Genomic DNA, 26,596 nt, shown 5'->3' with positions numbered 1-26,596 from the left:
TGCTGGACTCACTTCTGTTTGACTGAAGCACTTGCACCAGTACTAACTTTTATAACCTTGAGTGTGCATGTGCGTGTGGGTGTGCATTAAGGTGCAAGAGGAACAGGGAGATAGTGTGGAAAAGAAGGGGGGGAAAAGATTTGCACGTGTGAACGTGTTTATCTAATAAACGATATCGAAGACTTGATATTATATGTGGTTGAAAGTGGATGTACAAGCAAACATAAAGCAGAAACATGAAGGTCACATGTTGGTGTGAAAATAAATGTTATAATCTGTAACCTTTTATAATGTTGTTAATGATCAATTGACAAGGAAATGCTGCAAGTAAAGGCACTGGAGTTGCTTCAAAACAAATGAGCATCAGATGATCTGTCCACTGCAGTGTATTTCACTTCAGTTGAGGTCAGTTTATTTCAGTCCCACTGAGTTCAGTTTAATAAATGTTCTGTCAATAACTAAAACCGGAATCACCAAGTACAGTCACTGATAACACATCTCACTGATGCAGAAGATTGAAGTGGTGTGAAAAAGTTTTAGTCCCCTTCTTGATTTCTAAGTTTTTAGCACGTTTGGCAAACTTAAATGTTTCAGATCATCAAACAAATTTAAATATAAGACAAAGGTAACACAAATAAACACAAAATTCAGTTTTATTATTAAGGGATAACAAAATCCAAACCTACATAGCCCCTCATCAATCAATCAATCGATCAATCAAACTTTATTTATATAGAACTTTTCACACATAAAAGATGCAACACAATGTGCTTTACAATAAAAACAAGGACTTCTCCCCCCCATACCCCAGACCCTCATTCATGCACATGCATACACACACAAGACACACAACATACTACACACATGCATACTTTCCAAACATACCCCCCACCCCAACCTAACGCACCCCTAAGATAAAATAGAATGTGACCGTGGTGGTAGAGCAGAGCATAGTATTAATTAAACTAAACAAAAACGTGAGTGAGTCTGGTGGAAGTGTGGTCGGGTCATCTATATCACCGACCATACTCTGCAGAAATGAAATAGCCTACTGTACTTTGACCATTTTTTTTGGTGTGTCCTCTGAGTGTACAATCCCTAAATAAATGTTTAGAAAAATTGTTGCTTCTTTTGTGCCAATTTTCATCTCTAAATTGATATGCTATGGGATAAGATTTGCATTTGCTGAAGCTATTGTCCAGTATGGTTGGCACAAATATAAAGAATATTCTCTTAACATCAAGTAGGTTTCTCTTTAGGACGATTTAATTCCTGGTTGAATAGAATAAAACAAAATAGAAGAAATCAGAATAGAACGCTCTTTATTTTCATTATACACTGTGTAATGAGATTGGAGATCTTCTTCTTTTCAGTGCAAACACAAAGTATATACAAAATGGTTCAAAGGGAGAGAATTGAATTGAAAATATAAAATATAATATAAAAAGAAATGTAAAAATATATATTTTTTTACAGGTGAATACAAGGTAAAAATGTAAAACAGTAAAAATGTATTGCACAAAAAATAGGTTAAAACAGAATAAACAGTGCAGCAGCATCAATGTCAGTAAAAGTCTATATTGCTTATCATACATTATGTTCGGGGTGGCGTCAGCTCTAGGAAGGAAACTTTTTTTCAATCTGTTTATCTGTGCTCCGGTACATCTGTAGCACCTCCTAGAGGTCAGCAGCTCAAACAGCTGAGAACCAGGGTGTGAACTGTCCTTGATGATGTTGCAAGCTCTACCGAGGCACCGTGTGTGTGTGTGGTGTGATAGATCAGGGACAGGAAAGGCCTTGTTCTGTCCGCCTCGGTGCAGCTCCTGTACCATGTGGACACACAGTACATCAGCAGGGTGTCAGTGGAAGAGTGGTAGAAGGCCAGCAGCAGCTTCCTGTCCAGGTTCTTCTTCCTGAGGTCTCACAGGTATTGAAGATGCTGCTGGTAATCAGAGATCTGGACTCCTAAGAACCTGAATGTGTGGAGGGGGGCCGGTTGGTTCTGTTTCTGCTGAAGTCCACGATGATTTCTTTTGTTTTTATGGTGTTCAGTGCCAGGTTGTTGTCTGAACACCAAGACTTTAGCTTCTGGACCTCCTCTCTGTAGGATATAACAGTGGTGCTGTCTGCAAATTTGACAATGATGTTGTTGCTGTGGGCCAGACTGCAGTCGTAGGTACAGAGGTAGTTGTGAGCCTATAAGCTGACATGTATTAACATACAAAAAAAAGTTTCATTCCTCACTCTTCTATTGCGAAATATACAATGCACCATACAGTAATTAAGTAATTTCCCCCTGGGATCAATAAAGTAATTCTGATTCTGACAGTAAAGTTAAAGCCATTACATAGCTCCTCTCAGTGTCAGGCTGATTAAAAGTCTAGTCAGCCTGTGTAGATGTGCAGGACCTTTAATTCTGTTTAAGCAAGAATTGAAACACGCTGCACAAGCTGCAGGTGTGGATGACCAGAGGCACCTTTAGCTCATCTCAACAGCTTGCATAATAAGGGCCATGGTATTTGCAGAGAGACGATAAAATCAAAAGAGACTGAACTGAAATCCAGCAATGTTCCAGCAGCAATGATTAAATGTGCATATTGAAGTTTTAAAGATTGTACAGCACTGAATGTAACAAGGCCGATGTCCAGGGCCACATCAGGCATGCATTTACAGACACTGAATTAAACACTAACAAAAAAAAAAAACAAACAAAAAAAAACCAACCAGATTGACATTTTTCACTACTGAAGACTGAAGATTTTACACTACTTGTAGTATACACATGCAAACACTATGGCCTTAAAATGCTGGCATCTTTTTTTACATTTACAAAATGTGAAATACATAATTACATAACCTCTGTAATTACAAAACAGTAGTTATATAAGTCCTGTTATTCAATGGCCTTGGGCAGTGATTATCGGGAATATGGCTTCCTCCTAACTGTGTCTAACTACGTGGTTATTAGTGCTAAAGTCTTTGAGCATGTATCATCCATAACACTACTCCCATCTAATTTTTACTTAGTAAACAATTATTTCTGTATTGAAGTTTGCATTTTATTCTGCCTTCATGTTTTACATGTTGTTGCTTGTATTTGGACAGAGTAATACGCTGATTTATACTCAATATGATTTCAGAACTGCTCATAAAGATTTTCATTATAAATCATTTTGTGGAGATTGTTGAGACCTAGTGAATTTCTGTAGTGACCAAAATAATTGTAAACACACTTATTTCTGCTTTAAAATGTGACTTTTTAGCTCTACCATAGACTGTCGACCCATCCAAGGTGTACCCCGCCTCTGGGACAGCTGGGATAGGCTCTAGCCCTCCTGTGACCCTCTAGAGGAGAAGTGGTAATAGAAGATGAGTCTGACTTTTTAACATAGGGGATTGGCATTTTGACAGCCTGAAGCAGTTCCTCCAGAGGATTTACACCCTGCATTTAAAAATGTCATAGTCAATACTTTTAAGCTTTTTGTCTTCAAACACTGAGCCACTATCATACTAGCTTGCACATTACAAGTCTATCTTTGGTTGTTGTTTTCAGAATTCAGAGCATCTGGTCTCTTTGTTTCTCACCACAGTGGATAAAGATGGTCGGTACATAGCTTCCTTGGATTGTAGCTGAATGAGCTAGCTAGCTCTTTTTACTTGTGAGACAAAAATGATCCGATCTTTGACTCTTTGGTTACTTTTAATCCCCATGTGGATCAGAAGATTCACTGCCCAGCAAATGATTCGGACATTTGTAAAATAATTTGCAGCTGGTGGAGAACTAAGTCAGCCTAAGAGATGAAACCACATGAAAAGAAAATGTGGCACTGATGCCTCCCAGTAAGAAGCTTCTGTGTTTGAATCCAGGCCGACTGGGGCCTCTATGTGTGGAGTTTGCATGTTCTCCCTGTGTAACAGCAACAAAAAGAAAATGTGCAGGTCCAAGGCAGAAATCATTCAACAGTGGTCAATTATTATTAACCACAGAGCTAATGATAAGACTAACATACTAATCATGTTTCAAGCCTCGATAGTAAATGAAAATCATGATCATGAGTGTTGTCGTTCAACTTTTATTCAACAAATAGACACAGGTTAACAAATAAACTAAATTAATGGCAGATTCTACCGGTACATTAAAGTGTGGTAAAGCGGGAAACTTTGAGAATTCATAGCCCTTCTTCCCTGAGATGTATTTATTCATTAACACTTAAAACAACATACAGTAAGGTGCATAGATTAAAGAAGTGACAGAACTTGTGGACTTTGAGCACACATTTCAAGGAAATAGTTTAAATACAATGAGGTAGCACACACAGTAATTAGTTTTTTTTTTAAAAATCTCTTGTCCTTCATTGGTTACATATTACAAGTAACCTGGCAATGAAATTCAGTGTTAAGATCAAAATGTACAAGGCGCTGATAATTTTATCGAGTGTTTGTGAAGAACGGCCACCAATTAAATAATAAATTTCAACTATCATAAACTGAATGAGTGTGCTCTTCTCAGGTAAAGACATGCATGAGTGAACCTGCAGCTCCATTCATGAGCTGTACTTAAGCTGTTGTATAACCAATCGTAATGTGTTTAGAGTCACAAAAACAACTATAAAAAACTTACAGTTATCTCAGTATCTACATGCGCAATGTGGGTTAGAACAATGGGTAACAAAGAGGTGTGTGGACACTATTTTAAAATGATATCATGGAATATGTGTTAATATGTTAAACTGTGTTTTACTGGTTTACCTCATCTATCCAGGAAAGTTTCACAGAAGAGGCAAATGCAAATCTATTCTCTGTCCTGCATGACTTGATGCAACCTTACACAAAATACATGTGTGGTAATGATATGGAGTAGAAAGGCATCTTGTTTTAGGGTGGTGATGGCTACTAGCTAGTTTTCTTTGTCCACAAATTATATTTATAAATAATCCCGTCACTGAAATATAAATTACAGCATCTTAGAGCTGCTGGAGTCCGAAGAATTTTTCTAAGCAAAATATCCATGACAGAAAACAGCCACACACAAGAGGATGATGGCGTTGGCATTGACAACATTCCTCCAAAGAGGCACCTCCGTGGTGTCTGTGAGCTTCTTCTGCATCTCTGCTTCTTCTTCTGGAGTCAGCTTGACTGCTTTTTTATTCTCCAGTCCGCAGAAGCACATCAGTGCCTTCTTGAAGAAGCCAGGTTCTTCCTCAGGTTCTGTAACAGAAGAGACACAGTCTATGAAGAGAATCTGTAACTGTGTAGATGTCTGATTGTCTCATTACTGTATATGCTCCATATATCAGCTCATTACCATCTATGTCCATGTCGGAATCTTGGTTATCAACCCAGTCATCTTGTTCCAGGTCCACCCTCTCCTCCGTACGGTTTCTCAGGCTCCAGCACAGTCGATACAACTAATAAAACAGCACAACACAAGAGTTGATTTAATTATTTACAGTCGTGAAAAAGTTTAAGCACCACAGTGCAAGTTACAGTAACTACAACCATGGAAGCAATCACACAGGGTTTTTGACAATGCAACATGCAGTCTCAAAACTATTAATTAACTAACACTGTCGCAATCTTTGTGGTACCACCCAACAGTGTTTCAAGTAAAGCCAATCGATTCCCACAAAGCATGTGGAGGCTATAAAAAGGTCTCAAAGGGCTTTCTGAATTGTTGTTAGGAAATGTTAATCTGTGTGGCACCAATGTGCAAACGAGGTTGACATCAAGTCATCAAAAGAAAGCCTTAAGAAAACTTATGACCCTATCACAAAAGTCAGCATTTGGGTAATTTTAGAAACAAGTTCAGTGGACAGATGAGGTGCAAATTTTAACAATCTTTTTCTTTAACCACAGTCATATGTAAGGTATGTTTGTAAGAAATTGAAGGAAATATTTCAATTTGGGATTTTGTGACACCAGAGATTGCATCCATAGAGGGACTAATGGATAAAAAAAAGCCTGACTTAAAAGCAAATACTACATGGGAATAATATGTAGTTTTCAAGGTTGGCTTCTTTGCTTAATTAAATTAAAAAGAAATTAATGAAATACAATAATCGAAAGTCCATTGACTTGCTGCTTGCTGCAGGGGTTGTTAACGTAGGTATAGGTGTGTCTTCCACTCAGTGGACAAATTAATGATTTATCTAGCTCAGCTCAGTCACGTACATGCTTGTCGTCAATGGGTTTGGTCGCAAGAGAGATTGCCAGTATGATGATGCAGGAGACGACAAACAGGATGATGGAGAAATAGAGGTAGTGAACTCCACATATGATAGTGGGACAGTTACTGGGGTTAACACAGCTGCCTGTCCCGTAAGCGAACTCTGCAATCATCCTGGACAGTCCAATAACCAGTCCAATGAGGAGACCATAAAATGCGCCCTGAGGAAAGAAAGAAATAGGAAAAACATCAGTTTAGACAGAAATGCTTAGTAGATAAGATTATTGCATCTGTAAAGAAACAAGACTGTAAAAATGTCAAGTCTGTGTATGTACAACACAGTTACACATACAATTACAAGGTAAAATGGCAAATTGTTGTTGTTAGACTGTGATTTCGTTCAGATTACAAACAACACCAAATGTTAGTGCACTTTATAAGTCAGCAGTTATTCATATTTTAGTTTTAACCTTTAGCCTTCATGGTTTTCCTTTGTTTCCAATGTGTATACTAAGCTAAGCTAGTCCAGTTTAAAATAAACTGTTCAGATATAAGGCTGATAGTAACTGTCTCACCAAAAGTCTGATCAAGGATTACTTTAAATCTGGGAACTCACAGCCTCATTGACACGTTTGCAAAACATGGCAAGCATGAAGACAGCTGCAACGGGTGGAGTGAGGTAGCTGGTGATGGACTGGATGTAGTCAAAGAGCTGACCACTCTGGGCTGACTGCACCACAGGGATCCACGCAATGCTCACGCCAATCAGGACCAAAATAAATACCCTGTAGGCAATTGAAACACACACAGAACCAGTCAAGAATTTAAACGATAATCATGTCAGACACAACCACAAAATTATTATTATTCTTTTTTTTTACCTGCCAGCAATCATGAGTTCCTTCTCACTGGCTTTGCGGCGAATCTTAGTGTAGATGTCCATGGTGAAGAGAGTACTGGCACTGTTGAAGATGGAGGTGAGGGAGCTCATCAGAGAGGCCAACATCACAGACAGCATAAGACCTCGCAAACCTAAAATAAAAGAATAACAGATTAGTAAGAGAAAAGGAAGTCAGTTTAAAGGAAGAGGTAAATTGAATTCACAGATCATGAGACAAAGGTCTTAAGTGACTCACCATTCGGCATGAGATCCACCACCAGTTTGGGATAAGCGATGTTGGTGCAGCCCACGCTGGCACCACAGTACTCTTGACACAAGTCTGGGTCCACACATGCCACCACATCTGGAATAAAATTGATACATATTGTGTTATTGTGTTAAAGGAAAATGTAATCAATCATTGTTTCTGTAGTAAGACGAGCTAGCTACAAAAAGTCTTTAACTACTGATCCTTTTTTCTTTTTTTTTTATCAACACAGGTCATAAATTGTTCAAAATCTGCAAGACACTCACCAGCATAGAGGATCCTGCTGATCATCCCAGGGAAAACCATGAGGAACATAGGCAGAAGTTTCAGGTAGCCACACAGGATACAACCAGCTTTTACGTGAGACAGGTTCTTGGCGGAGAGACAACGCTGCACAATCACCTATAGTTGAGAAAAGGACCATGTGTTTGAGGTAAGCGACTAAAGACATTTACTCAAGTACAGTAGTACAGTACCTTAAGCACTTGTCCCTCACTTGTAATCACAAAAACAGATATCTGAATATTAGTACGGTTAAGCTATAAGGAAGCGACAAAGATTTTTCCAGGTTACCAGTCTGAGTGAAAAGCAAAAGATGCTGAACACCTTGTTAAGCAAACGCGGTGTGTTGAACATAAATTGCTAATTCTTTTGGCCACTTGCGGAACAATCCTGTTGTACACGTCTTTCAACTCCATCCTTGTGTCTCAACTTGCTAGTTGAACTCTGAGTTTGACCGACTGTCTGCTATGGAAGCCCTGAATCATTGCCATGCATCATTACGTAATGTAGTTGCGCATCATTTTGTAGTTTCACCGCTAAAACACTTGTTGCGGAAAGTCAATTGTGTATACTTCCTCTGTTTTCTTCACATATTGGTGATTGGACAGAGCCATCTGTCTGAGCGGAAGCTGAGTGAACAGTATGATTTTTATGTGCTAGTCTGGCCACTGACAAATACGCCAACTTAGAAATGCATTTTGGACCAATCATAGCTGTTGCTGTACATGTTTCCCTAATGTGAAGCTACATTTCTGCCATGGTGGAGTTCAGGCTATGGCCTAGGGCCTGGAGTCATGCAGTACCTACGGTGTAGAAGTGATATGTGACCGTAAATCTATCTTACTACATTTCAGTATGCAAATGTATATTTGATGGATGGATAGAAAATGATCATAAAGGATTTCATACTACTTTCTGTTTGCGGTTTAATTTAAAATTTCTGCCGAATAGTTATGGGAAGAGATGGCAATTATCTTCTCAACATTTGAATTGGTGTCTCGCTCTGCACCGAAATCCAGTCTTAGTCCCAACATTACGTTAAATTTCCACTAAAAGCAGGCCTATCTACATACAGCAGGCAATTTCAAACCGCTTGAACGAGTCTGGCAAAAACAGATGAGATAAAGACGCATTATTGTGTTTACAAATGTGTGGAAATCAACTGAATGAGTTTTATGACTATGAATTGTTGCCGATGGTTAGTAAAAGCTGCCACTCAGTCTGAATGAAGTATCAGTAGTATTCTCTCTAATGCTCTACAGCTCTGGCCTTTTGCTTTACTGACCTGATCAGTGCACCAGTACCAGGTGGCCTGAATGGTGAGTCCAAAGATCAGGCCAGGCCATGGCAGATCTCCTGTAATTGGGTCCCTAAAAAGATGGAAGGAGTCTCCCCGAGGTTCATAGCACTCGGCACTGATGTTACCCGTGACAGAGGGGACGGATGTCATGTAGAGGGCCTGGAAGCTTTCATAGCTACCCACTTTATTGAAAGCTGAGGATGTGAGGATATTTTATAATATTACCAACATGTCTTGAACAGCCATATTAGCTCATAAAAAGAAGAAAAATGAAAATATCTTCTTACCAAAGCCCATGAGAATAAACGATCCAACGACCATGATGATGGTCTGTAAAGTGTCTGTATAGATGACTGCAGCCAAACCACCTGAAATACAATATGTGATATTATGACCAAATGTTTAATGGAAAACGTTAACATTTTATCCCTTATAACTTATCCAATCAAACTTGTTGGAGAGAATAAATTTAGGTTGTCATGGTGTTGTAACAAAAACAAAAAAAACAACCAGGTGTGGATGCATTATTATAGATCATCAACAGAAGTTCAGCTCCTGCTTATCTTAGTCCATGGGTAATTAACCACAATAACACACCACAGATAACAAGATATGAGGAAAGAGGAGTTATGTGCGTGTATGTCTCCTCAAATGGCCTTAAAGAGACTTTACCCTCAGTCATGGTGTTATTTATGTAGATAAGAGTTCTGGATTTAGTTTACGAGCAGGATCTCTGTGAGTTCAGTCAAAAAGGATGTTAATTCATCCTGTGTACAGACCTGTGACGGTGTACAGTGCAGTAATCATAAGCAGCAAGATAACAGCAAGGTAGATGTTCAACCCAAGAGCCTGGTTGATGAAAATGGCGCCGGAAAACATGTCTGCCTGATTGGAAAGGAACACAAAGCATCACTTTAATATATGTATAACACCTAATATAATGAAGGAATAGAGATAGTTAATCTTGTGTCACAGTCACTTACTGAAATCTTGGTGAAAACATACAGGAAGAGGGAGAGCACAGAGAGATAGATGCGAATGCGTTGTCCTCCAAACCTCTTCTTCAGGTACTCTGGCATGGTGACCACCTAGACACACCCACAACTTTTAGTTTTCTTTGTTCGACTCTCTTTTCATTGCTCAAACAGTAAAATGTGACCCGTGTGTTTTATTTACCCCGGCTTTAATGTAGATGGGCACAAAGAGCCATCCCAGAATGACGACCACAACAAGAGCCTGAAACATGCAGACAAGGCAGAAACACAGAATAAATAATCAGTGCCATGTTTACTCAAATAATGATCATCTGCATGGTGATACTCTTGTGGTAAACTGTTGATTAGCCAGAGTTAGTCAGAGATAACTGATAATGTATTATCTGCTTCACAGGTTAGAGATATATTTGTGTAAGAAGTGATAGTAGCAGACACTTTTACTCACGTTCCATTCAAATGCACCAATGGCTATTCCTGCAGCTGCAGCAGTTCCAGCGATTCCTACAAAGTGGCCACTGCCGATGTTGCTAGCAAAGAGCGATGCACCGATCTGTAGGCAGTTAATTCAGGTCAGGGATGTGCATTGTCTCTCTTTTATTATGCTTCTCATACTAAGAGGGGTTTCAGACAGAGATACCTGCTGATTAACTTTTCAAGGAATGCACACACTAATAAATAAATATCAGTAGACATACTGCAGAAAGATGTCTAGTAGTATGTTTATGTCAGTACATCTAAAAAACACTCTGTCACTTTGTGTAATACCCACCGGCCACCACACCATACTCCTCCCTGCGAGGAAGAAGCCACCCACAGTGGATCGGTTGGTGCGGACCATAGCCTGCAACAGGAGAAGATCAGGTTTCAGGAAAAAATAAAATACTTTCACTCAAAACAGTGACACACTACTGTATTTCACCTGCCACTCCTTTATCATGGATCAATATAATGGAAGAAAACAGAATCATTACAACAAACAACTGAAAGCTATCACAATGTTGTTGTTGCTCACAAATGCATCTGTTTTAGTTTAACGTGTCCTGTGCTTTACGCAAAGTCTCTGATCTGCTACAAAATAATTATGAACCAGTTTCCTGGGTGACATGCTGTGATTTCACAATTAGTCTGTTCTGCAACTGTAAAGTTAAAAAAAAGCTTAATATATAAATCATTACATTTTGCTTCTGGCTGAGTATAGACAAGACTTTTAACGTCTTACAGCTATAAAAAAAAAATAAAATCTGCAGGACTGAACCACTTACCCATACTCCAACAGCTAACACCACCAAAAAGTATATCACAATAACGGAGATATCTGCCGCATTGTTGAGGGCCACGGTGTTCGTGCCATTGTTTCCGCCGCTTCTCTTTATATAAGAGAATCCAAAATAATCTGCAGACATGTTGCCAAGAGGGAGCTGCACAAAAGAAAGAGTACTGCTGGACTCACTTCTGTTTGACTGAAGCACTTGCTCCAGTATTTACCCTTATAAACTCTAGTGTGCGTGTGGGTGTTAATGTGGGTGTGTGTGTGGGTGTGTGCAAGAGGGAGAAAGAGATAGTGTGGGAAAGAACGGGGAGAATAAATTGCACGTGCGATAGTGCTTATCTAATAAATGATATTGATGACTTGATATTGTATTTGGTTGAAAGTGGATGTACAAGCAACCATAAAGAGAGAACAACATGCAGGTGTCACTTCGTGAACAAATGTGTTAGAATATGTAACCCTTTAGCAAATACTGTTGTTAATCATCAATGGACAAGGAAAGTAAAGGCACTGGAGTTGCTTTAAAACAAAGGAGCATCAGATGAACCGTCCACTGCAATGTATTTCACTTCAGTTTAGTTCACTCCAATTCAGTTCAGTTTAATTCAGTCGAACTTTTGTCAACAGGTTTAACAAAGTACAGTCACTGATAATAGATCTCACTGAGGAACATGAATATGTCATTATTGATCATAAAATGTTTGAATCTCTACCAACAAGGAAATGTTTTATCGTTTACCATGTGGTAAGGACAAATAAAAATCACTTGACACCATCTTCGCCCCACCCACACTGAACCTCGGACTTCATAGACATCTGGTAGTTATTACTGGAAAAGGTATTTTTCAAACGTGAAGTATCATTATTGAGGTTAAGGCAGGAAGAATAACTCTTAACTCTTGTGTACAAGAGTCTAATGTACAAGGGGTACATGGAGACCACTGTAAAAAGAAAAAAAAAATTAACACTTTGAAGAGAGTTTTTCAATCAAAAGTTTCTTTGTCATTTCTTTTTCCTTTTTACATTAGTACAATTTACAAATGTAGTTAGGGTCTCGTTTGTCGGTCACTAAGGCACTGTTATTTATTTGTTTTTGTTTCGAGATCCGCAAAACTGCAAACCTTCTGTCCATGTCTAGCTAGTAGTCTTCCAATTAATACACCGGTGTATATACGGTATGAGAAGGAAATGATGGAGCATCTCCCGAGTGTATGATATATAATTTTGGCATTGGACAATCCCCCAGTAAATGCTACAAAGATTGTTGTAGGGTTATTTTTCCTGCCTTAACCTCAATGAGAGATCACCCTACTTAAAATCTGTTGATGTGTCGTCGAGGAAGTTTTTCCTTGCCACCGTCGCCTTGTCTCTGGAGGTTTCAGGCCGGATTATGTAAAGCGTCTTAAGAGTTTCTTAACAGCCAGTAGGTGTCTCTGTAGGACAGTATAACTACAGCATGAGCTTCTAAGCCAGTGATTCTCAACCGTGGTGTAATTGCAAGGGGTCTGTGAAAGTAAAATATCCTTTAAAAAAGAGAATGTGACTTTTATAGAAATAGGATTATTTTACTATATTTACTATATGTGTACTGAGATCTTTACTAAGTATCTTAACTACAGAGGGGAACAGGATTTCTTTTCTGTAATTACATCTGTTTCACAAGAGTAATTTACTGTATTTTATTAAGAGATCTGCATTGTTCAAAGCTACTGCATGATGTTGTGAATGCAAACTTACACTATCTGCATCCGTTTCAAAATATGAGGCCCCCTACTGTCTCAGTGGCCATACACCATTCATTTCTTAATAATGCTCTTATTATGAACCGACTGCAAGAAGTTGTGAACTTGGATGTTCAGGTTAGCACTTGAAATTAAGCTAAGCAGCTAACTTTTCTACCATTTTCTGCCATTCCTCAGTCTCCTGTTACCCAACATCTAACACATCATGCAGTATCATTAAAGCCACTACATAACTCCTCCCAGTATCAGCCAAGCCATATTTGAAACAGACTGCTCATACTGCAGGTGTGTATGGCCAGAGGCATCTTTAGGACATCCTGATTGCTTGCATAATGTGGGCTGTGGTATTATGCAAAGAGCCAATAAAAGAAATCCAAAATGCATTTTGGAGAGACTAAACAGAACCCCAGCAGAATAAATGATTACCAAAATCCAAATCTGTATATTGGAGTTTTATAGTACTGAAGTACTGAACTACAGTACTGAATGTAATAGGCCAATGTCCAATGAACAGGTCCACATCAGATATGCGATTCCTGAAACAAAATGCATTGTTGCCAGCATTTGAGGTTTTATATCCTCAAGCAAATATTCTGTCAGCCTTTTTGCTTGAATCTTTTTTTAATGTTCAAAACTGTAGAATACAATTAATCAACTTCAAAAACTCTGATAGGTAATAATTAATATTTTACTTGGTATTCTTTATGTGACGATTCAGGTTTTGTAAGTTTTATAGCACTCAGTGATATGATAAAAAAAGGACAATGTCCACTGAGCAGGGTCCCATGAGACAGATTTTCCTGAAAACAAATGCATTAGCACGTTGTGAGACACTAAAAAAATAACCAAAGCTGTGGCCTTATAACGCCTGCATATTCTTCTTAAATATAAAAGACTGAAAATTATAACTTCTGTCATAACACAGTAAATGTGTAACGAAGTGTTGCAATTCATGAACCTTGAGCACTTATCATCCACAAAGCTACTGGCATCTAATTTGGACACAGTGAGTAATTACTTCTATTGAAGGTTGTATTTTATTGCATTAGGTAAGTGTTACAATTGTATAACTGTGCGCTGGACACATTAAATGTTCCTTGGACCAATATCAGCGTACCTTCAACCTTGTCGCTGTTTTAGCTTGTAGCTTTATCTGTAATTATAATGGGGACATCGATTTCCAAAGTTGCACTGACTGGTTCCTGACGGCACTTTGAGAAAGGACTAGGGAACAGAGGGAGATTATTTATGATAGTGGCAAAAGATAAAAATCATCTTTAGAAATAAAAATAAGTGTATGACTTAATTTGAAAAAAAAGATATAGTTTTGTAGGAATTGGTGTGCAAATATTAAACATTTAAACTCAGTGCATCGCTGTGATGTTATACAGCCGTACAAAGGGAAAATGGTGTAGGTTTGGTCTTAACTCAGTTATGAGCAGAATCTTATGTTTTAGCATTTCATTTTATCTCATTTGAAGTAATTATAACATCAATTTTATTTAGTTATTTTTTGGGAGGAAACATTATAAAAGGAACCCGAAAACAAGAGTGCTACAACTGATTTAGCAATGCCATATAAAAACCACGTAGATACTATTTGGCTAATATTGTGGGCTAATTATGGCTATATGTTAGCCATAGCTAACCTAGTTTCATAATGTTAACTGGAGCTAACACTAATGTAGCTATAAGCACTATAAGGTTCATGCTTTATATTTTTACCCATCTAGGGTGAACAGATTTGAGTTTGTGAAAAATGGACTCACAGAAACGCAAATTTGATGTAAATGTGTTTGAGGCTTTAGTAGAACAAAATCTCATTTGAAATTGTTTCAAAGTTTGAGTTTGACACTTTTTAGTCTCAAAAAGAGCTATGCTTCACAGAATTAATTTAGGCGATAGCTAGTGATAGTTATGTTTTGCTGTAAGCTGTCGTTAAAGGTAATTTAGCCACATTTTCTGTCATTTCTAAAACACAAGTCTCATCATAATTATCTTACAATGTCAGTTTGTCATTGTGCAAAACCTTAAATTTGGCAAAAACACACAGGATATGTGTTGATGCTAAAAGTTAACATCTCCCTGCAGACTTCGGCTTAAGTGGATGTCATGTGATTTGTTGTTGTTTCACACATTTAAGAAAAATTCTAAATCTAATTTCGGGTGGGGTAACTAAAGTATTTTTTGTGACAATGAAGGAAAAAGCAGGAAAATGAGCAGCTTTATTACCAGAGCATCGTACGTAAGGAAGAAGACAGCACGGGGAGGGATAGACATAAGGAGAGGGATGGGGGAATTATCAGACTGTCTGTTACAAATGGCTGCTTGAAATCTCTAAATGGGGACAATCAATATTCACTTGAATGAGAATCAATCTCTGGAATGAGGCCATGCTCTTTGGGGATTAAGGCTCGGTCACACTCGTCGAGTTCAGTCCTTATTTTAAACCCAAGAAGAGACTTCGGCCTTCCAAAAGCAACGGACAGATTTTCTCTGTGGTTTTGGGCTATCACAACAAAAAGACAAGAAAGTGATGTCTTGCAGGAGTGCATTTGCCATATGTGCTAGTATACAGTATACATAGTGCAACACAATACTGTAGATATGTTTAATAATAAAAGATGAAGTGTTCTGTGGAAAAGACAGACTCTCTTGTGTCTCATGAACTCTCTGTGTCTACTATCTATATAATTCAGGAATCTGCAGATGCTCTCCTGGTTGAAGCAAGAGAAACAAACCCACAGGCCTGGCCTGACAGAGTTATGTGAAGGATTTATCTTGTGACCTCAGCACCAGTGTTCATATATTTACATCACAATTTTCCTTACATCTAAGTTTTCTTGTTTGACTGTTTTGTTTGTTGCTTGTGATTTGCATTATCTAACATGCAAATCTTCAATGTCAGAGCGTCTCTTTACCATTACATGGGATACCTTAGCCAGAATCCCTTTCAGAGCAACCTGCATGAAAGCACAAAGCCTCACTACTGTTTTGAGATGCCAATACCACGTCAACCGTAGCAGCAGGAATCGTCCTTGCTTCGTAGTGAGATCACTGTGATTGTTTCTCACTTTTTTTTGTCTATCTATAGGAGCCCAGAATAGTTCGGTCACTATGTGCTGCAGTGTGACTCTTTTTCTAGTTTAAGTCTTGCTTTACTGAAGCTACTGTTTCCATCCATATCTACATACCTGCAACTGCTTGAATAAAATGACACAATAACAAGTCCAAATAAAAGAATAAAGTATATGTAAAGTGCTGATAAGTGCTAGAGAATAAAAGCTTATGTTAAATAAAAGATTGTAAACAATGTTTCAAAATTTTCAAAAAATTCATTAAAAGATGAAAACATTTTTCTTACAGCATTTTTTTATCACCATTCCCACAGCTAGTGTCCGGGTGCCATTTACATAACAGTTAATGAATGCTATAAAGTTAACCAATAACAGCTCAAAGGCATTAAAGAATAATAATGCTGGGGTAGCGTACATCTGAATATTCTTGGAGGCACGTATAAGTTCAATCACTACAATTAAACAATAATAATTAAATACGGCGTTAATGTGTCACATAGAAAAGCAGTGTTCCGAGGACATCATAATCAACCTTGTGGTTTACGTGCCAGTATAAAACAAGGGTTTTTATTGTGGCATGTACGTATCGGTATGTAGTCAATAATCAAAAGTTCACTTGTCGGGCAACAAAACTGATACGCAGTGATAATCAGAACTCCATATCTGGGCACACTTCCATATGATGCAACAGAGGGGCTTTACGAACAGAGGCATGACTAGAACTAAAATGTTTTCACCCAGGGAACTGTCGGTGTCACGCCGGGTGTGTAGACACGGCTGAGCACTTCAGGGTGATCACCTGGAACTTGAACACAGGCCCTTAGGCCCTAAGTCATTAGAGATGAAGCTCCCATGTAATTCAAAACCGCAATGCCCCATCCGTCCGATCACACGGGGTTTCATGTGAGAAAAACTATGGGAGCTGTGACTTAGCAGACTAGATCCTTCATTCATTCATTTTCTGTAACCACATGTCCTCTGGTGGGCCGCGGGGGGGGGGGGGGGGGGGGGGGGGGGGGGGGGGGGGGGGGGAGCTGGAGCCTATCCCAGCTGTCACTGGGACGAGAAGCAGGGTACAGCCTGGACCGGTCGGCAGTCTATCGGAGGAGCAACATCCAGAGACAGACAACCATTCACACTCACACCTGCGGCCAAATTAAAATCACCTGTTCACCTAACGAGCTTGTCTTTGGACAGCGGAGGAAGCAAAGAGTACCCAGAGAACCCAGGAACTGGGAGAACATGCAACAGCATTGCTTAGCTTTAATACTTGTCTGCAGACACCAGCCACATTGAATGAGTCTCACCTCCTTCACTGCCGTGCAGCCACTCACCTCAATGGTGTAATTTGGTACCGAAGTGCACACAATGCCAAGGGCGGAGCAGACGTGTTGACGGGTATAAGAAGCTGTGAGACTCATAAACAATATGCCAATGACCTGACGTGACCTCCACCATCTACTGCGCTACGAACTGCATTTGCCTCATTTTTATTTCACATTTTTATTTTATAACACTATTTATACTATACTTTTACTTTATATTCTTCATGTATTTGTGATCCCGTTCCGGAGAAACTATTTTTTTTTTGTATGTGCAACATATAAATGACAATAAAGGACCATGAACCTTGAACTGATCTGAGATTAAAGTTGTCAACATTTGGACACAAACATTCATTCAGGAAAAGGACTTCTGACCAGGAACAGAAAAAAAGATAAGAAGCATATGGAGGGTATGCACGTGACGTCACAACAAGCGAAGTCTCCGTGGTTACGGCCACTGGATGGCCAAAAGTGACAGATGAGCATGGAGATTAGTCGCATTTGAATCATAGGCTTTAATGGCGTCTAAACTGGAAACTTAATAAAATAAAATGGGGAAGAGCTGTGCGATTGACTGTACAAACAGATTTGAAAAGCCGTTGGAGATATATTTTCACAGGCTGTACAGGCAGGAACTCATACCATGAGTTACTTAAGTAGTAAGTAGTTCTTAAGAGGGCTTTCAGATAAGTTTGTCGGCGTTGTTGTTTTGGCATCATTACAACCGACAGTATTTAATGATTTCAGATCCAAGGATAAATGACAATAAAATAATAGAGGGAATATTAGTGATCAGTCCTCGTCATCATTTTAACGTCCCGTCGGATGATGCAACATTGTGTGGCCAACGTTACTTCTCAGTAAAACTCATTTATTTAGCTACATTTATCATAACAGTGGAGCTGTATCAGCTGTTGTGTACAGCACGTGTGGGTGTGTGGGTGTAATGGTGGGTGTGGCTTCCACATGGGGAGTGTGTGGAGTGACTGCAGGTGATGATTGATCTGATGCAGGTGTGCTGGATGTGTCTTTAGCCTGCCAATTAAGTACTGCAGGCACATTCACCATTCAGTCTCTCTTTCTCTGTTGCTGGTGTCGGGTACTGTGTGGTCTGAAGCTCCCTGTTGTAGTTTGTTGTGCGTCTGTCCTGTCAAACAGGTCTCTCTTTCTCTGTTGCTGGGGTCAGTCGGTGTGTGACGGAGCGCTGGGCCTTTTCCTGAGGACGCCGGGTTGGAATGAGTGCAGTGGGGAGCAGCAACAGCACTGCCCACCGAGCCTCCTGGTTCGACAGACACCGGGACACCAGGGACAACCAGCCCAGAGAACTCGTAGTCTTCGTGTAGTTCGGTCCTGTCTGTGATTATAAGACTCTTTTTAATTATCTTTTATTGATCGGCCAATAATTATCAATTTCTATAGTTCTGTCTGGATGCATCGTGCCTCCCTCTTACTGGTCGGTCAAGTCATTTGACTGCCCACCCTACAACTGAAATGAACAAAATGTCATACTTTAGTATAAGTGTATATTTTGTCAGTGTTGATCAGGTCCATATTTATATCAGGATAAGGGATTTCAGGCCATTTGTCATTTGGTAGTTTGTCTGGATTTGTTTATTTGTCCTTAATTTGAACTGATAATCCAAATTTTCTCTTCGGTCTCCTTGTATTTACTGCTATATTTCACCGTGTTTTTGCCCCTCAGGGGGGCGTAGCCCCGGTGGCAGCGACATCAATGCATACAATCTATACATAATTCTATTCTATTCTATTCTATTCTATTCTATTCTCCACAAGGTGGCACAGTAGTACAAGTTAGCACAAAGGCTGCATCATTGTGACACAATAAAGGCACAGAGAGCATAAAAACAAGGTGACATTATTCCACAAATATCTATTTTTTTTTTTCAGTCTTAATATTTCATATGACTCTGCTGAACTGAATATTCATCACAGATAACTGCTAATTATTATTTTTATTTTTTTTGATGAGCAGGTTTCATGTGTATAGTAGTTAGTTAGTTGATAGTGTCTCTGTATTGTGCATGCAGCACAAATACATATATCCATTTGTAAGAACTTCACGGTATTTTAATAATCTTTTATGCTCATTCAGACTCTAAACCGTGCCTTTATAAGCAACAATATAATATAATTATAAATAATAATGTAATAAACAGTAATGTAAAGAATAAAAAAAAAAAGTTACTTTTTAAGTTTTTTTTTTTCTTTTTTTTCATTCCAGAAAGCCCAAAAGAAAACCAAAGGATGTTTTCGTTGACTCTAATGGCAGAATCCTGAAATCTGGTAATTATACAATGAACAGGGATATTGAGGACACACACCATCATTTAGATTAGATTAGATTCTACTTTATTGTCTTTGCACGTGTACAGGTAGCGGTTACATACAGGTTTTTTTTTTTTTTTTAGTATATTTACAGATGGAAACCAGTGTACAGGTGAGGGAACAAGAATTACACAATGATTGATTGAGGTACTATGAACATATAATACAATAACATGCATTAAATGTAACTTGACTATAATCAGGAGCTATAACATAATTTACACCAGAGGAGGTGGAAAGTGAGCTCAGCAAAAGGAATTAATATGATATGAAACAATAAATGGATATCTAACTAGAAAAATCATTGAAATGTATACATGAAGAGAAAGAAAAGAATGTTTTTCCCTGAGCTCTGCTGGTAAACGTATGCACCCTGCTCCTCCAGGACGACGACAGGACGGATGAGATATTTAATCCTTTAAGCAAGCACGTTAGATGTGTCTTGGGTCTACCATGTATCAATAAATGCAGTGTGTCACTTCATGAAAACACAAAACTATTTCCGAGTTTTAGTCTTTTATGTTTTTGCAGTGTGGAAGCTTGGATGCCAGCCATAAAATGTACAGTATGTATTTTACAAACAAGTTATGGTGTGGATGTATCCTGTCGTAGGCCTGCTGGCTACGAGCAGGCCTAATAGTCTAGCAGGTCTAATCATCTATCTTTCTGGCCAAGATTACAGGCATATTTACTTTGACTGTGTATTTGTTCAGGTGCTGACGCCTAACGTAGACATGCAGCTGTATGTAGGGAAATCCTGGACAATGGCAGTGAGACAATGATCGGAAGAATACTGGTAAAACCTGCAGAAGTTAAGATGCTTGGTAAGTGTGAACCCCACCTTTTCCCTTACACGCGCTGAGGAATACTGTAGCTCTCTTAAATCCTGAACAGGACAAGCAGTTTGAGAGGGACTACATGGATTTGTAGGCAAAAGATCCACAAAGTAGAAATAATCTAAGCACAGTGATGTCCTTCATATTTGTAATTAAGTGGATTTTGTACTTACAGATGTTCACCTTTGTGCTGCCATCAGAGAATGTGGCTACAAATGCTTGATTTAGCAGTTGTTTTTAATGAAGAATATGTCAAATATGTATAAATCACATATCTTAGTTTGAAGTTGGAATTTTTTATTTTTACATATTCATGCTTGAAAAGATGGATGGGAACTTTCAGAGAGAAATAGTTTAGAATGTTTTGAGTGGGAGGTTGGAAGAAAGGCATTTTTATTATTATTATTATTATTATTACAAGAGGATAAATTAAGGCAAATGATCAAAAGGTTTAGGTTAGATCGTGGTAGTGATAAAGCATTAGAGGCATTTTTAGACCGATATAATAAAGTATGACAGGAGGGCAGACTGCCCAGAATTTGGAAGCCAGTAAGCCTATTAATTATAGGTGGATTGCTTCTCTGAAATCGTATCTTTGTGATCTTTGTGAAGTAATGGAACATATGACAACCAAAGGACTTACACAGGCTGGAAATGAATCAGGCCTTTAAGTGGGGTTATGAAATGGAGGGTCACCATGGAAATAGAGATAAATAGAAAATGAATGAGGCAACAGTTGCAGCTGCGTTCTTCATTTGGATGATAATTAGGATTTAATATATAAATTGTAGCTATTTTATGAAAACAGAAATGATTAATTATTCCAAGTACAGAATATTGTTTACGCTTGACACCCTGTTCATGGGAGAGACTTGTTTTCATCTTCTGTTTTGAGGAGATAAATGAAATATTCATGTACAGAAAAAAAAAAAAGCTGCTCTTCAAACAACAGCTTGGTCGTGCGTATCTTGTCCTTGACAAACCAGTCAATGATGTTGTAGAAATGCAGAAGCGGAAAAACAACCAACTTTGCTAAACCCTCACTTTCAGTTACTCATTGGAAGTGACAAGGAAATTGTGAGGTTAAATGTGAGGTAAATAAAGTATTATCTTATCCTACATGTCTTCTTCGGTTTGTGAATATTCTACGTTTTTATTGACAGTTCTTGCACTCAGTCAGATAATCCCTGAGGTTGTTTATGTTTTGCACACAAATTAGGTATTTGGAGTGTTCCTAAAATCGAAGCTGTTTACATGGCTGTTGAAACTGGATGCTTCATTAATGTTGTCATTTACTTTACATGCAGCAGTACTGTCTTTCACTCACTGTGGAGTGGAAGATTGGACTGGCAATGTGATATTTCAATGTGTAATAACAAGAGACATTTAAATGCAGTGCGTGGCTGTGATGTTATACTGCCATACAAAGGCAAAATATAGTAACTACATTTGGTCTAACTGAGTGCTCATGAGTTATGAGCAACACAAATGTAGTGCAACAAAAATTAAAAATGCTATATATATATATATATATATATATATATATTATTATTTTTTTCCTGGGAAAATATCATGAAAGTGACCAGAAAACACAAGAGCTAAACTAATTCGACATTACCATTGTATTTAGATAGCTTGCTTAACAAGAAATGAGATGGGAAAGGGTGTTTTTTAGGCCATAGTTTTGCATCAGTTGCTCCGAAGGCCTAAATATACGCATATTTTACAAATCTCAATCAGAAAAAGGCCTGGTTCAGAGTATCAAACTTACATGTGCTGTTTACAGGATACCTGTATCAACTTTCTTGCGGGATATTAGCATAGAAAAGGCTTCTCACAGTGAAGAATTACCTAAAAACACCTGTGTCCAGTCTTTTTGTAAATGTTAACCTGCGTATTTGTATATTTTTTTTAATTTATTATTATGGATCTGAGATAGAAATGTCATTGACCAACACTTTGGCTTTTTTTGGCCTTTTGTGAGTTGATTAGCTAATAATACTAACAGACACAAACTCTTGTTTGATTGGATAGAGATATAAACATGCAGACGTTTTGACTGAGAACGTTTCATTTAAATTTAAATATAAATTTCTTTATTAAACATGCTTGGAAAAGAGCAAGGAATTATAAATAAACAGTTACAGGTGTTTCTTTATGTGTGCAGTTTTGGTGACCTGCATCAAGTGTATTAAAGTATAACATAAGTATGATAAAAGAAAACAACTCTGACAAAACAAGTCTTCATCTTGATGCTCTGCGTAGTTTCCTCCAAGGCAACAGTTGAAAGCGTGCCATAGTCTTCACCAGGAAACCTGTGACAGATGCAAAGCCACTTTTGCTCGACAGCTTGAGACCTTCCCTGTGTTCTATTAGAATTACAAGGGCAGGTTAGTGATGTGATTTTATGCACATCGATGCGTCAGCCATTCATGAAAACGATTTACTAGAGGTTTTGTAGCAAACCAAGGTTATAAATAAGTGACTCACAGAGCACTGAATGCACAGACAACTCACGTTGTCTTAATAAGAGAAATACTATACTACCTGTGTTTGTCTACAGTGACAGTACAAACAGGTGAAGCTGAATATAGTCCTTGTTAGACATAAAAGGACAAGGACGGACCATTTCATAGTTCTAGATTTGCAAATGATAATAACGGATAAACCGTGTAGATAGGAGGTCCATGCATGCGCCTATGACCAAATATAGAAACCACATTGTCTTAAAACAGCCAACACCCAGTGAACTAATTTAAGAGTAATTATCCTGTTGTTCAGGCTCTTTCGGCCACTGAAACGGTGCTACTCTCAATACAGTTACTGGTTCATTGTAAGATTAAAGGTTCCTTGATATTCAGAAAGGCAGTCTAGTGAGGGGTTGTGTTATGACGGGTTGTGATTCATTGTCTTTCTTTTGACTTACCAGTACAGTGCACTCCACCCCCCACTTATAATCATAAACCATGTGTAGTGAGGGAAAAAATTGCGTTGCAAATGCAAGTGACCACTGGGCAAAGCCTCAGAGATAGGGGGAGGAGGTCATCCGGAGGAAGGTTACAGTTGAGCCGCAGAAGTGGTTTGGTCATCTGGCATCTAGTTTTACTGGACACCTCCAACTGACTGGGTGGGGACCCGGGATTAGGTATCTCATCTGACCTGGGAATGGGATCTCTCATGAAGGATTATCAAATGTTTCAAAGGAGAGGGATGTCTGGCATACCTTGCTTAGCCTGTTGCAACTGCAGGATTTTTTGAATAAGTGGAACAAAATGGTGGTTGGATGGATGGATGGATGGATGGATGGATGGATGGATGGATGGATGGATGGATGGATGGATGGATGGATGGTGTATGAGGGCCATACATTACTCAGCTGATTCCAAACCTGATTGAGAAAAATGGTGGAAAAAGTCTGTAAAGACGTCCTTACAGAAGCAGCTGTTTCTTTATGTTCACATCTTTACAGCTGAATCCCGTTCATGGGGATTTTATTTGGATGATTGAATTTAAAGAAGTCCAGCTCTGCGCTGACTGAGTCATGGGAGCATTGTATGCAGAGTAGAGGACTTCATGGAGACGTGTTAAAGATGGCGCCAACGAGAACAATAGAGAAAGACTACAGAGGGTTCACAGGCTAGTCTGTTCATAGTGTCCTAGAAAACATGGATAGCATAAGAAGTAGGCTAGTGAATCAGCGACAAGAGGCTTGAAAACAGGCCGATCTTCCCTTTGTTGTAAGTAGAGAGAAATTATTTCTGCATGAAGCTTATATCAGGAAGCAATATACGTATGTTAGTATAAACAAACAGTAACCTTAAAAACCTTTCAGTTCAGTTTAATTTATTTGTATAGCACCAAATCATCACATTGCATGTGCCTTATGTCACATAGTAAGGTGAAAACCTTACAGTATTCTAGAGAGATACCCAGCATGGTATATGTTGTATCTGTTTAGCATTAGCATGCTAATATATGACTGTCACCACGTTAGCGCGCCGCTGACAGCATTTACAAATACAAATAACCACCAACCTTTGTACACTGACAAATAACCATCTGCAAGGCTGTACACTATTAGTCCTTAGGTATTTTCTTCAAAATATTAAAACATGAAATAGTTAAGTATTTAATCACCTTGAGCTAATGCCATTCACAAAACTGTTATGACAGTGTTCATGATTTAAAATGGTGTAAATTATCTTTTTTTCTCACGTTTGGCACAGGTTTTTAACACTTCCTGTGAGGAAAAACACAAACCTCTTGACACACTCACATTGAGAAAATGTCATTATTTCACAATATTTGGCAATAATTTGTTTCCCAGACCTTCGTGTGACGTACAATGAGTACATGTCCAGTTTCCAGATAATTAAAAGTATACTCAACAGTAGCAGGGGATGTTGGATAAAGACTTAACAGCGGCCTATAATAGACGCCACATGGGTCAAGAGAAGGTTTTGTCAGGAGGAAAGTGGTTGTAACTGACTCAAAGACAGATGGTTAACGGCCAGATGTCAGGGAGGAGTTGATGAGATTCATCAGGAAGTGGAGCAGATCAGCAGCAGTGATCCAGCACAGGGTTCAAGAGGCCAGAAATTAAGTCTCCTCATGTCTTTTTTTAAGGACTTCATTTAGTGCCGGATAAGAGTGAGACATTAATCTCATGTTAGAGGGGTCGGAGGAGGAAACAGTGAGCAAAGGTTGGCCTGGAGGATGAGCCTCGGCTGTCATCACTCTCTCTGGGAAGCGAACAGAGGAGGCAGGAGTATGTTGAGCAGCGCTGAGTCGAGAGGAGAGGATAGACTCTGTGGGCTAGCAGCAGAAGACTGGGTTTAAGGTGGTAAATGGCGGATCTGGAGCAAATGGGGGCAAATAAAAGAGGAAATGAGACACTAAAACTCTTAGAAAGCCAGACTCGTGGAATTTCCCTCCAGCTGCCCGTGGGGCTGTCCATTTGATTCCCTCAGCAGTTTACAGCCAAGGAGCAGGTGGGTGCAGATAGACAATAAAGGAAAGGGGAAAAGGCCCTGTGGGGATGAGAGGGCAAGAATGAAATGTAGGGGTCACTGAGGACACACATAAAGAAGTCAGATGGAGGGAGTGAAGAGAGAGTAAGTGAGGACAGGAGTAAGCAGAGGAGTCACAAGACAAACGTAGTGGTGATGGTGTCGGGAAAACCTGATTAGAAGGAAAATCTATTGAGGGGGTTGTAGAGGGAAGTAAGTGCTGGTCAACGACATGAAAAGTGTCAAAAGTGGGCAGTGGTAAGGACTTAGTTGATTTCTCTCAGTTTCTTTTAAAATGTGGGAATGATTTGGGAGGCCTACAAATAAACCTGGCTGTTGAACCCGCCCAGGATTATAGATATTTATTCGTCAGAACTGTCATGATTTTCCTTGTTAAATATTGGATGTCTCAATACTGATGACACATCGGAGACTTACAGTATTAGGCAAAGCCTTAAGTATGTTCTCCAGGGCCACGTAACATCCACCCACCTCATGTTATGATAAGCGTAAAACTGGTTATTCTGGTTATTCAAACCTTACCTCACCTTTAGCAAACTGTACACATCTGCTTACTTATCATGTAACATGAACGCCACATCATTTGGTATATTCATATTAACTTTTTGTAAACATTTTGTAAAGTTTTCTTCCAGATCAGTTGGACACCATGAAAATATCAACCTTGGAAGAAGTTCATTGAGATTTATTTCAAGATTGGCCTCAAATACAAAGACTGGTCAGCACAGATTGAAGCTTAAGGTCATTTTAAAACTCCGTTGATATTTCCAGGGTGTCCATTGAACTGGGAAGTCCTTTTTCATGAAACTCTTCTGTCATATCTCACAAACAAACGTCTTTTTCGCCACCTTTTTTTTTGTCTCCATATCCCTTCTGAGAACAAAGTCATGTATAGTCAAACCGTCATCAGTAAGAAATTTAGATGGAATTTTAAAAATGTCTTTTCCATTAACCTTTTTTTAGCAGTAGAAAGTAAGTTCTTCCGTGTTTTAGCTAGTTGCAGTATCACCCTCAGTTTTCCAGATCCCTTCTGTTTTTTTTTGTATTAATATGTATTAATCTGTACAATATACTGTATG

At 38.8% G+C, this 26,596-nt stretch overlaps 1 protein-coding gene across 1 annotated transcript; it reads right to left on the bottom strand.

The window, feature by feature from the left end:
• Positions 1-4,057: 4,057 nt before the first annotated feature.
• LOC124996731 (sodium/glucose cotransporter 1-like) lies at positions 4,058-11,346 on the bottom strand. The gene is made up of 15 exons (XM_047570012.1): positions 11,154-11,346; positions 10,661-10,732; positions 10,337-10,441; positions 10,073-10,132; positions 9,880-9,984; positions 9,676-9,781; positions 9,184-9,264; positions 8,882-9,090; positions 7,581-7,716; positions 7,303-7,410; positions 7,048-7,198; positions 6,783-6,951; positions 6,172-6,387; positions 5,306-5,408; positions 4,058-5,208 (listed from the first exon to the last, which is right to left on the bottom strand). Exons 1-15 carry the CDS (start codon positions 11,292-11,294, stop codon positions 4,994-4,996), a joined length of 1,977 nt encoding a protein of 658 aa, XP_047425968.1. The 5' UTR covers positions 11,295-11,346; the 3' UTR covers positions 4,058-4,993.
• Between the last annotated feature and the right edge of the window lie 15,250 nt (positions 11,347-26,596).

This window comes from Mugil cephalus, chromosome 19 (assembly GCF_022458985.1).
Source record: "Mugil cephalus isolate CIBA_MC_2020 chromosome 19, CIBA_Mcephalus_1.1, whole genome shotgun sequence".
In the NCBI taxonomy this organism is placed as follows: domain Eukaryota; kingdom Metazoa; phylum Chordata; class Actinopteri; order Mugiliformes; family Mugilidae; genus Mugil; species Mugil cephalus.
Note: the sequence above shows the minus strand (reverse complement) of the source record. Positions and strands in the feature narration are given on the sequence as shown.

Coding starts and splice junctions, on each gene's coding strand:
- LOC124996731 (XM_047570012.1), bottom strand. CDS start 11,294: ATGTCTGCAGATTATTTTGGATTCTCTTATATAAAGAGAAGCGGCGGA. Junction 7,411..7,580: donor CAGCAGGATCCTCTATGCTG/GTGAGTGTCTTG, acceptor ATTTTATTCCAG/ATGTGGTGGCATGTGTGGAC. Junction 5,409..6,171: donor AACCCATTGACGACAAGCAT/GTACGTGACTGA, acceptor CTGTTTTATTAG/TTGTATCGACTGTGCTGGAG.